This window comes from Lampetra planeri, chromosome 13 (assembly GCF_965212315.1).
Source record: "Lampetra planeri chromosome 13, kcLamPlan1.2.h2, whole genome shotgun sequence".
NCBI classification, from domain to species: Eukaryota; Metazoa; Chordata; class Hyperoartia; order Petromyzontiformes; family Petromyzontidae; genus Lampetra; species Lampetra planeri.
In genome coordinates, this window is record NC_136119.1 from 14,168,075 (window position 1) to 14,181,021 (window position 12,947).

Sequence of the window (12,947 nt, forward strand, 5' to 3'; positions counted from 1 at the left end):
AAAGAGTTCGGGGGGAGGGGGGGGGTAATGGGTACAGTGCATTCACACTGTCACCATCCACCTGTCCCAGGTAGATGCTGACGCAGTCGGGAGTCACCAGGGGGAGGGGGGCGGGAGGAGGGGGGCGGGGGGCGGTGACACCACCACCAGCAGCACCCTGCGGGGCGGGGGGCGGGGGGCGGGGGGAGGGGGCGGTGACTCACCACCAGCACCCTGCTGCGCCTCGTTTGGCTCCCCAGAGAGGGGGGAGGGGTTGGAGGTGGTTGGGGGAGGTGATTGCGTCACCTGCTGCGTGTTTACTTGACGAGTCTGGGGAAGGGCCGGCTAGGACATTCCTGCTGCACGTGACTCCTGCTGCTGCACGTGACTCCTGCTGCTGCACGTGACTACTCCTGCTGCACCTGACTACTCCTGCTGCACGTGACTCCTCCTGCTGCTGCACGTGACTCCTGCTGCTGCACGTGACTACTCCTGCTGCACGTGACTACTCCTGCTGCACGTGACTCCTGCTGCTGCACGTGACTACTCCTGCTGCACGTGACTCCTCCTGTTGCACCTGACTCCTCCTGCTGCTGCACGTGACTCCTGCTGCTGCACGTGACTACTCCTGCTGCACGTGACTACTCCTGCTGCACGTGACTCCTGCTGCTGCACGTGACTACTCCTGCTGCACGTGACTACTCCTGCTGCACGTGACTACTCCTGCTGCACGTGACTCCTGCTGCTGCACGTGACTCCTGCTGCTGCACGTGACTCCTGCTGCTGCACGTGACTCCTGCTGCTGCACGTGACTACTCCTGCTGCACGTGACTACTCCTGCTGCACCTGACTCCTCCTGCTGCCTGCCGTCTCTCAGCCTGGTGGGGATTCACAGGATGGAACTCCCACGACGGCGGGCAATGTCGTCAGATCTCGAAAGCTAAGCAGGTTGGAAGCCTGTCCGGTTCAAGAAATTAGTCAAAAAGCCCAATGCAGGAGGAGCCTCGTGAAAAAAGTCTGGAGACTCAACGAGGCTTTCCCAGGTAGTTAAACGTCATCATTATTAACTTCCCTTGCTAATCCCTTCGGATGTTCCTGTGGAGACCCCAACGCTTGGACCACACTTTTGGGAGAGCAGAGAGAGAGTTCAGGCAGGATCGGGGTCTGCGTTGCCGCACAGCTCACAGAGCCGAATGCAGCGAGGACGGCCGTGAGAGGAGGGGGGCTGTGATGGGGAACCGAGACGTGGAGCCGCGGGGTCAGCGACCACGGCGATGACCGAGATCCAGCGCATCACCCCGTGTTGGAGAACGGTCCGCAGGATGGGATCTCACGGAACTGCGTCTGAGATTCAAGTCCCTGGGGGCTCTGCCCTTACCCACCGGCGCTGCCGGGGGGACATCTGTCGAGGCGGTCGAAGCAACATTGTCCAATCTCAGAACTGGATGTTTTGATGAAGTAAGTGAAGAACCAAACACGTTACTTGCGGCGCAGTCAGCTCGCGACACCGCTGACCCCGGCCACTCACGGGCGGCCCCCCACATTCAAAGCCAGGAGGATCTCAGCGGCGCCGTTTCAGCGCTCTGACCCGCGGAGCCTCTTTCTCCCGTACAACGTTTGAATACAACATCAATAGCGATGTCACCAGAGGGTGATATGCCCCACGGCCACTTAAAACACATTTTCACGTGAAAAGAAGCTTCAAACGCAAGTCAGGCTGGGAGCCCGGCTCGGTGCGACTACAAGGCGGTGTTTTTTTAAAGTAGCGATGAGGAAGTAGATTCCTCGACTCGATGCTTTCTCACAGGAAGTGAAAATGCGGCCACCAGAGCGCTGGAGGCGCCGAGATGACAAATCGGCAACACCGCAGCCTTTGAAGTGACGTTGGCGCGTTTCCCCGCACGGCAAGACCCCCAACCACGGTTCCGGTGTCATGAACGATTGATATTTCATCTCGCTCGCTTGGATACCACCCTTGACCGTGCGTGTGCGCACCATGTAAACACGCACACACGCACCACAAGCCCACGTACCACACCGCACACACCACAAGCCCACGCACACACCACAATCCCACGCACACACCACAAGCGCACGCACGCACTACGCCGCACACACCACAAGACCACATGCGCGTATACGCACGCGTCGGCATGGGACGAGGTGGATTGGCTGTAACAATTCCTGGCCGCCTTGGTCTCCCCACTGCTGATGTTTACCCACTAGGTACTCCTTTGAGGCTGAGTCGACCTGGGGGGAGGCCCAACACTGGTTCAGATGTTCAGCACCGATACTGGTCGCGAGCAGAAATTGGCCACGGGCGGACGGCTGTGTTCGCAGCACAGCGTGCCGATCACCGCAGCACGATGGCTCTCCGTGCGCGGCGTGCGGCGGTGCGGCGTGCTCACCGACGTTGCCGTAGACGGCCGCGAGGGGGCCGCCGGGAGGCCACAGCGCAGGCGAGCGCGGCGACGCTTCGCGCGACGGGGGCGGCGGCGCGCCCCGCGTGTCCGGCGCCGTCTCGGTCTCCGTCGGCGGCGTCTCCCTCCTCGCCGGGCGATCCCCGCGGGCGTGGTTTCCCATCGTCGGCTGGCTCGGCGCGATCGCGACGGAATTCTCGTCCATGCGGACGTCTTCCGGGTTGACGCTTCGGAAGAGAAACGAGTTTGCGTAATTTAAGAACGTGGCCGCGGCGACTCCGTAGACGCGGCGCGCAGCCCGGGCAGGTCGCCGTCCCGGCAAGTCGCAGCGACGCGCGGCGGGGCCGTCCGTCCGTCGCCCGCGAGCGCGAGCGCCCGCCTACGCCTCGCGCGCGCGGCCCCGGCAAGAGCCCCTCTCGTCTCTCCCCGCCGCACGACTGCGACCTGTCACAACAACTCCCGGCAGCCCGCGCCCGCCTCCACAAACCACACGGACGCGGCGCCACCGCCGCCGCCGCAGCGCGAGACCACAGGGCGCAAGCACAGGAAGAATGCGTTCGCTCACGCAGACGGTCACTCGGTGGAATTCCTCCACTGTACGGCTCGGCGGGGCCACGATGCAGGAAGAGGTGAGGTTACCTGCAGTGCGGTGGTGAGTAGGTGGGTGGGTGGGTGAGTGAGTGCGTAAGTGGGTGAGTGTGTTTTGTGACCTGCTTTGTGGTGGATGAGATGAAACAGTCTCGTAGACCGAGTCCTCAATAAGTGAAGTTCCCAGAAATCGTCACTCATGGTAGTAGCGGTCAAAGAGTGACAAGGAGGCGTGTGAGTGGAGTGGATCCGTGACTGTTGGATCATCAATCACCCTGACTGCTGCCTCACGATGACGTCTATCCGGTGCAGCCAGGTATGAAACGAGTGCTTGCAACCCAGATGTGACGGCAGTCGAATTCCAGCGAGGCAGAATTTGTGTTCTGTGCAGTCGTGATAATGATCTGCACGGCTCCTTGTCACGCCCGATGAAAAGCACCAGTGTGATTGGGAGCTCATGTTTGGGTAACTTCACGTTGGGGCCTAAAATAAACAAAGCCCTCTGCCCCGAGGCAGAAAACGGCTTTGCACATGCATGCTCTGCGCCTTCATCTCTCCTCTAGCCCGTGAAGCTGCTTGAGCATGCAGTGGTTGACATGCAGGCTGCACAACCCAGCCCACGCAGCCTTGTCTGCCGGAGGAGCTCACTGATGGGATTGTGTCCGGAGAACGCACAAACTCCACACACTCACTGTAGAACAGAGGAAGAACACACGAACTCCACACACTCTCTGTGTAGAACAGGAGGAGAACACACAAACTCCACACACTCTCTCTCACTCTTTGTAGAACAGAGGAAGAACACACAAACTCCACACACACTCTGTATAGAACAGGCGAACACACAAACTCCACACACTCAGTCTCTGTAGAACAGGAGAACACACAAACTCCACACACTCTGTGTGTAGAACAGGCGAACACACAAACTCCACACACACTCTGTATAGAACAGGCGAACACACAAACTCCACACACTCAGTCTCTGTAGAACAGGAGAACACACAAACTCCACACACACTCTGTGTAGAACAGGGGAACACACAAACTCCACACACACTCTGTATAGAACAGGCGAACACACAAACTCCACACACACTCTGTATAGAACAGGGGAACACACAAACTCCACACACACTCTGTGTAGAACAGGGGAACACACAAACTCCACACACACTCTGTATAGAACAGGAGAACACACAAACTCCACACACACTCTGTGTAGAACAGGGGAACACACAAACTCCACACACACTCTGTATAGAACAGGCGAACACACAAACTCCACACACACTCTGTGTAGAACAGGGGAACACACAAACTCCACACACACTCTGTGTAGAACAGGCGAACACACAAACTCCACACACACTCTGTATAGAACAGGCGAACACACAAACTCCACACACTCAGTCTCTGTAGAACAGGAGAACACACAAACTCCACACACACTCTGTGTAGAACAGGCGAACACACAAACTCCACACACACTCTCTGTAGAACAGGAGAACACACAAACTCCACACACACTCTCTGTAGAACAGGAGAACACACAAACTCCACACACTCTGTCTCTGTAGAACAGGAGAACACACAAACTCCACACACTCTGTGTGTAGAACAGGAGAACACACAAACTCCACACACTCTCTGTGTGTAGAACAGGGGAACACACAAACTCCACACACTCTGTGTAGTACAGGAGAACACACAAACTCCACACACTCTGTCTCTGTAGAACAGAACACACAAACTCCACACACTCTGTGTGTAGAACAGGAGAACACACAAACTCCACACACTCTGTGTGTAGAACAGGAGAACACACAAACTCCACACACTCTCTCTGTAGAACAGGAGAACACACAAACTCCACACACTCTCTGTGTGTAGAACAGGGGAACACACAAACTCCACACACTCAGTCTCTGTAGAACAGGAGAACACACAAACTCCACACACACTCTGTGTGTAGAACAGGGGAACACACAAACTCCACACACTCTGTGTAGTACAGGAGAACACACAAACTCCACACACTCTCTGTGTGTAGAACAGGGGAACACACAAACTCCACACACTCTGTCTCTGTAGAACAGGAGAACACACAAACTCCACACAAACTCCACACACACTCTGTGTAGAACAGGAGAACACACAAACTCCACACACACTCTGTGTAGAACAGGAGAACACACAAACTCCACACAAACTCCACACACACTCTGTGTAGAACAGGAGAACACACAAACTCCACACAAACTCCACACACACTCTGTGTAGAACAGGAGAACACACAAACTCCACACACACTCTGTGTAGAACAGGAGAACACACAAACTCCACACAAACTCCACACACACTCTGTGTAGAACAGGAGAACACACAAACTCCACACACACTCTGTCTCTGTAGAACAGGAGAACACACAAACTCCACACAAACTCCACACACACTCTGTGTAGAACAGGAGAACACACAAACTCCACACACACTCTGTCTCTGTAGAACAGGAGAACACACAAACTCCACACAAACTCCACACACACTCTGTGTAGAACAGGAGAACACACAAACTCCACACAAACTCCACACACACTCTGTCTCTGTAGAACAGGAGAACACACAAACTCCACACACACTCTGTCTCTGTAGAACAGGAGAACACACAAACTCCACACACACTCTGTCTCTGTAGAACAGGAGAACACACAAACTCCACACACACTCTGTCTCTGTAGAACAGGAGAACACACAAACTCCACACACACTCTGTCTCTGTAGAACAGGAGAACACACAAACTCCACACACACTCTGTCTCTGTAGAACAGGAGAACACACAAACTCCACACACACTCTGTCTCTGTAGAACAGGAGAACACACAAACTCCACACACACTCTGTCTCTGTAGAACAGGAGAACACACAAACTCCACACACACTCTGTCTCTGTAGAACAGGGGAACACACAAACTCCACACAGCGGTGCCCTCACGCCCCCCAGCGGCAGCAGCGCGAACGCCTCGCTCCTCCTGCCGGGGAAGTCGCGTCTCACAAGTCACCCCAACCCTCCTCCACCTCCTCCTCCACCTCATGAATCACTCGAACCTTACTCTCCTCCTCCTCCACCTCATGAATCACTCGAACCTTACCCTCCTCCTCCTCCTGTCTGTCGTTATTCCAGCACCAGACCGTCTCAGACACGGCCTGTACGTGGAGTTTCGCCAATTCCATTCGTGGGCGAGGCTCCGGTGTTTGGCACGTGGGAGGCAAGTGGAGAAACTGGAGGCAATCCGCGCGGAGCGGATGACACTCACATTGATTATGAAAAACAACGTTCGAAATGGGGAAGACTTTGTTCATAGGTAACGAGAAAGAGAAATGTTTACAAATGAGACAATTCTTGTCAAGTGTCAAGTTTAAGATAAAAAGAACCAATGTAACTGTAATTGGCCAAACATCTAAATCGGTGAATAATCATCTTTAAACTACTCAAGCTGGGTTACACATTGTGACACTCATGCACTAACCCACAGCTCACACCACTTCATCTTCTGCTTCTTCCCTCGCACCGCTCCACTTGGGGATTCCCTCCTCTCATCGTCGTCTCCCCAAGCTCTCTTACAATCCTCGTCAATTCAATGAACGTATCACTCTCGTCTGTCACAACTGTGACAGCGCTGTTTGTTGCTGGCCCCTTGGCTGTTCGTGCCATTGGCCACGTGCTCAGCAACCCGTGTCACTTGAGGAGTTATGTGACTTGGTACGACAAGTAAAATCTGAAGACTTTATCCATAACGCATATTAACTGCCACATCAGATTACATCATCTCAAAATAAAATAAAAACTTTTCTTCATTCACTTAAACTTTCGTTATTTTAAATTGCGCTCAGAGACCTAAAAATTGGAGGCATCACGCATGAACTATTCCACGGAAATGTAGTAAAACAAACTGTTAATTATAAACGAGCAATAGGAATGGTAGAGAGAGCACCACAGCGAGCAGATTCAAGTGACGGCTCGGTGAAAAATGCGTTGAATCGGCTGCGGCGACACCGACAAGGCGGCTTGCCACGGTCGCTCGTGGCAAGCCGCCGTGGGCGAGCGGAAGGCTGCCGGCCTGTTAGACGCGCAACTGGCTACCCAGGGCCCGAGTAGCCCAAGTAGCGGGTTAGTGTGGCGTGCTCGCGACGCCAGGGTGCGGGTGCAGATAGACGGCGTTGTGTCGGTCACGAGGGGATCTGCATCATTATAACTCACCTCCCAAATGTATTCGACCGTGCAATTGTTGTCAAGTGACGAGATGAAGACATTTCCGTTTGAAATTCTTGGCGGTCGATACACCGCACCATGTTAGAGAACGACCCATGGGAAGAAGACGTTAGAACGTCGCCGCAAAAGGCTTTTAAATCTAAGCTACGCGGGGCGCTTTTCTGTCACGTCTTCCCTAGCAGGATTACCGCTTGTCGACGAAGCCTGAGTGTTTACCGTCAGAGTGCGAGCGAGCAGCATTCGGCGACAAGGCAAGCGGTGAGCGGGCCGAGGCCCACGGCTCGGCGGGCGCCAGCGAGGGGGCCGTGCGCGCGAACGCTCGCGAAGGGAAGCGCCGCCCGCGAAGGCTCCGAGCCTCACCTGCTCTCGCTCGTCGGGATCGGCGCCCCGACCTGCGCGGGAGGCCGCTTGGCCGCCGTCTGCCGCGCGACTCCGAGGGCCGGGCTCTTCTTCTCGCCGCGCTCCGCGCCCGCCGACCGCTTCCTCGGTCGCGGCTCCGGTTCTTCGCCGACCGAGCCGGAAGACTTTTTGGATTTTGGAGACCTGCTCGAGTTCTGGGCTGCTGCCCCGGAGCCATTTCCGAGGGCGGGGTTGATGAACCGCGGGTAGTCCTGCTTGTAGAGCAGGGCGGCCGCCGGCCTCTCGCCGGCGTCGAGTTCGACGACGACGCCGCCGCCGCCGCCGCCGCCGCTCGGCTGCTCCGGGTCGGGTCGTTCGTCCACACGCGGGGGGGCGGCGCCGTCCCGGCGATCGCCGCTCTTCTCCGGCCGCCCGTCCTGCTGCTTTTTCCACGGAAATAAATTCCGCACAACTTCCCAGTGGCTGGACTTGCGCCGCACGCTCTGCCGTTGCCGCGGCGACGGCGCGGGGGAGCCGGGAACGTCGCCGGTCTCCGTCGCGCGGCCGGGCGAAGGGGTCCGGCTCGTGCTCGACTCGGGGAGGAGAGGCGACGGCTCGGGGCGAGGCCCCGAGGACGAACTCGTACGGGGGGGCGGCCGGGGCGGCGCGTCGGCCCCGCCGTCTGTCTCGCTCCGGGACTTCGGCGACGTCCGCGGGGGGGTGGCTGGTGGCCGGCCGGCAGAGAGCCCCGGTACCACGACGCCCCCTTGTCTTAAGAGGGGCGGCCGCAGCTTTTCGTCCGCGGCGTCGGGGTCCACGAAGCCACCGGGAGACGCCCCGTGGCGTCCGTCGCTCCCTGCGGCCCGGCCGTCCGAGGAGACGTCCCTCTTCAGGTCGCGATACTGCGGGGGCGGCAACACCTCCAGTTTGGCCTCGTCGCCCGCGGTCCGGCCTTTGAACCGTTTCTTCGGCAATTCGGGAGGGAGGTTGGGAGGTTTGATAGAAGCGACGAGCTGAGACAGCGCGGCGCTGGCGTCTCCCCTGTCCTCCGCGTGATGCGGGGCGGCGTTTGCGTTGAGCAGTCCCTCCTCCGACCTCTCGATCCTTTCACTAGCGGTCACCGAGCCGCGGCATGCGTTCCGCGGGTCTCCTCCCGCTCCCTCGACGTACAAGAACGTTTTGTGCTTCGGCGGGGAGCCCCGGCAGAGCCCCGATGGCATCGCGGCCGTCGTGGTTTTCACGGCAGGGCCGCCGATCCGTGGCGAGGCGGCGTTCGGAGCGAAGATCGCGGGGGAGGCATTCCCGCCGCCTCCAAGCCTCCCGTGCGGCTGCGCGTGCTCGCGACCCGGGCGCTCTCCGGGGGAGTCCTTGCGCTGGGGGCGCGACGCCTGAGACTCCGACGTTGGCGGCGCGGGAGTCACGTAGTAGTTGTTGTTGTTGTTTTCCTCGTGAGCGGCCGAGGGCGGGATGAATGTTTTACTCCTCGTGCTCTGGGCGTACACGGGGGTGTGGGGCACGGCGCTCAGCGTGAACAGGAGGTTGGCGGCGTGATTGAGCCGCTTCTCCCCCGTGGATAACGGTTCCTGCGCCGCCGCGGACCTCGTGGCAGCGACGTCGAGCTGAGCACCACACCGGAGCTCCATGTGCTGCTGCTGCAATCGATGCGGCTGCTGCTGCTGCTGCGGTCGATGCGGCTGCTCGCGCCCCTCCATCGGCTCGGCCTGTCGCGGCTTCGCGGAAACCTCGTCCGGCCCTGGACCCGAGTCGCACGCGACGGGCGCCGGGTCCAGGTTCACCACCCGACACGGTTTCGCGTTCCTCTCGACGGCCCCGAGCGACACGGATACGCGAGTCCGAAACGTCCTCTTGTCGCCCGCCGGCCCGGCGCCCCCCGGCTCCGCCGCCGCGCTCTCCGAGTCGGTCTCGGACGGCGTCGATTTCCGCGGCACTTGGCGGCGCCGGCTCTCGGCGGCGTCCTCGGCGTCGGAGCGCTCGCTCGCGTCGCGCAACTCGGCCTCGGCGTCGGCGACGTTGCCGTCGTCGCTGCTCACGCTCGTGTTGCCCTGCGAGTCCAGGCCCTGCGAGGTCGACTCCTGGCGAGGGCAGAGCGCCCCCGCGCTCACGGGCGACGGCGTCTCCAGGTCTTCGGAGCTGCTCACGTAGGAGGCCTTGCCCTCCGAGGGGTCGGGATTCGCGTCGGCGCCGCCAGCCGCGTCGCGCTCGGCCTCCGGGCGGTCGTCGCGCCCGTGCGGGCGGTCGCGCCGGAGGACCGGGTTCCGGGGCCGCGCGGCGCGGCCGCCGTGTCTCCCGAAGTGGACGGGCGAGAGGCTGTTGGGCCTGAGCTCGGCGAAGCGCGAGCGGTCCCGCATCCTCATCTCGATGGCCAGGAGCTCCTCGTCGCTCTCGTCCCAGCTCTCCCGGCCTTCCTCTCGCGCCGCCGCGACGCCTCCCGTTCCGGCGGCCTCCTCGGGCGACCCGGACGAGGCCTCCGAGTCGGCGTAGCAGAAGACGCCTCCCTCGTGGCTGATCACCTCGGGGCCCCCTTCGCCCAGGCGGACGCGCTTTCTCGGCCGCCAGACCTTCCGATCGCTCGCCAGGCAGCCGTGCGCGGCCGCCGCGCCGCGCTCCGCCGATCGGTGGTAGCGGCTCCTGATGCGGTTGAGGAACAGCGCCAACGAGCTGTTGTCGCAGCCCCCCGCGGCGTCTCCCGCAGCCAGCTGCTGGTTTGCAAGCACCGCCGCGTCGGCGAACACGTCGTTGTCGTTGTTGTTGCCGTTCTCCAGTTTATCGCACGCAGAGCCGAAGTCCGCCGCCGCCTCCTTGCATTCGAACCTCGCGTGCCTGACGCCAAAATGATGATTGTTGTTGTTGCTTCTCTTCCGGTCAAGCGCACCGTCGTCGGCACCCTTCCTCCACCCCGTCACGGCGTGCGCGCCGCGTCCCCCCTCAGCCTGCCGGGCATCTCTCCCGACCTCTCCGTCGCCGTTCCCCACCTGAGCCGGCGCCGCCGGGGCTCTGAAGGACGCCGGCTTTTTGGCCACGGGAGGTCTCGTCTTCTCCGCGTTCGCCGGAGCCGCGTGGCCGCCGCCGGCCGCCTGGTTCGCGGGCCCTCCTCTGTGCTGGTCCCGAGGCCTGAAGCAGTCCTGGCACTTCCCTTTGATCCAGGCATGCTCCGTGAAGGAGTCGCAGACGGACATCGTCCCCGGCAGCGTCGTCGGCTGAAGCGGCTTCCGCTTGACCCCTCACATCGATGCCGGCTCATGAAACTTGGCCGCGGCTCGGACAACGCGAGGGCCTGAGCAAACACAGAATGTCAGAAAGACGTCGTTAGCAGACGTTCATCCACGGTGCAACACATTCATTCAGGATGGAAATCTACGCGGGGTTTACGGTGTGCCGTCATGTCATCGCGTCGGAGTTAAACGCGGGAAGAGAAAGGCAAGGGTCTGTGTTGCACGTGGGACTTGCATCACAGTGTTTATTTCAGTAACATAGACGCAGTTATTGTGTTAATCGTACGGATGATTTCACGTCCTCGAAAAGCAATCGCTTACACCACTCCGCTCGTCACTCCACTCGGCTGAAGCGAGAACAACATTGCTCGGCTGACAACGCCTCGGTCGGCGTGAGCCGGCGTCCCGGGCCACGCAGGCCCCAGCTGCAGGTTTCCGCTCCACGTGGGCGCCGCTCCCCGCGCGGCCGCGACCCTCGAGGCCGACGGGAACGGTGGCGTCTCCCGCAAGCACCGCTACATTATCATCACGGTGGTTACCCCAACAGAGTCTCGCCGAGTCTCAAGACTAATTTTCAGGAGGGTCTTGCCAAGCTTTTTCAGGAGGGGGTGATCGTTGCTGTCTGTAATCCCAATTGAGTAATTTTGCAGCATTGGGATATTTGTGTTTTATTTATGTTTTAGCTATGGCAGGAAACCATAAAACCCAGAGGAAACCCACGCAGCACAGAGGGCCGAGTTGGAAATCGAGCTTAGGCCCTCGTTGCTGCGAGGCGCGGTGTTACCAACGCGCCACCGCCCTGCCGCCGGATAAGAGCGAGTGTGGCGGTGAGCGGAGCGCTGTGCGGCGTGGGGAGCCAGCATCATCACCCTCCGCTTCCCCGCTCTCGTAACCCGCATGGAGACACTGCCCCTTTTAATCAGGAGGCCCAAACGCTGACTGCTCATCTCATTATCGTGATTATACCGTGGCGCTGAAAGGTCCCAAGCCCATTAAACCGTCTTCCATATCATGGATACGGCACAGGAAATATTTTGAATGCGCGCGGGAAAGATGAGCATCACGTGGAAGTAACAAAACACACCGATACATAACGTGCAACGCGTGCCTTACTGGCCGGTGCGGTCACATGATCTCTCCGTGCATTGTGAGTAACGGCGCCTGTGGGGGGTGCAGGGATGAGTGGCGAGCACTGGGGGGCTGGAGATGCTGCGGTGTAAATGACGAACAGAAACAAGAAGTGGAACGTGTTTGATGGAGGGTGAATAATAACACACCGCGCGGGTGTCCCAGTCAATACCCCACGACGCGTGCAGATTATCCAGGTTGCTGGTTAGCTGGCGGCGCTCATGCACAAATATACAACGACACCTTTACATAATAATGCTGCTGCACTGGTTTACCTATTAGCTGCTGCTCCTTTCCGACGCAACCAGCAAACACTTCCGAGCGGAAGTCGATGACTTTAAAGAGCAATAAACATGGGGCAGCATCTCCCTTCGTCGTCTTCTCGGCATCGTTCTGCACAGGGAAGCAGCAACTCGGAGTATTGGGGTCGAACTTGCGCAGCAGCCTCTGCATCGTCCGTGTCTCTTGCTTTAGTATCTGGGCCGTCTCTCAAATGCCGGCTCAGTCGCATCACGTGGGCAAGTAGAGCCAAATTGGCTACGCTCCTCCCCTGAACCCCCCCCCCCCCAATTGAATGTTTTTTTTATTCACCCCCCCCCCAAGAACACGCTGCATGTCCACTGCACATCCGCTGCACCGTTGATTTAAACAAAGATGTCAAAATATGAAAAAGCAGCCATATACTTGACGTGGTAGAATGTTATTTGACCGCCCTGCCTCTGGCTGGCCTCACTGCCGCGTGCGAGGTTACCGCGATCCCCGCCACAGGAGCAGGAGACAGCCCCGCTAGAGCGCTTGGCTCAAGCAAAGCTGCCCTCCCCCCCCACCACCATTAACGACTCAAAACGATCACGAGCGTCGTGGACGTGGAGAAGTAACGAAATTAGTCAGCAGACAAGTCGCCGGCCCTCCCACACCCCTCCCTCCCCGTGGTGGTGTCTCCCCACCCGTGGCCTCGTGCCCGTCCGTGCGCTCAAGCGCAACGC

At 59.2% G+C, this 12,947-nt stretch overlaps 1 protein-coding gene across 1 annotated transcript in view; it reads right to left on the reverse strand.

Moving 5' to 3' along the window:
• The window catches only part of LOC144722114 (uncharacterized), a 53,983-nt gene that overhangs the window by 6,369 nt on the left and 34,667 nt on the right, over positions 1 to 12,947 (reverse strand). The window contains 2 exon segments of the mRNA XM_078600273.1: positions 2,388 to 2,626; positions 7,622 to 10,895. Of these exon segments, the coding sequence (XP_078456399.1) occupies positions 2,388 to 2,626; positions 7,622 to 10,797 (3,415 nt within the window). The 5' untranslated portion in view covers positions 10,798 to 10,895.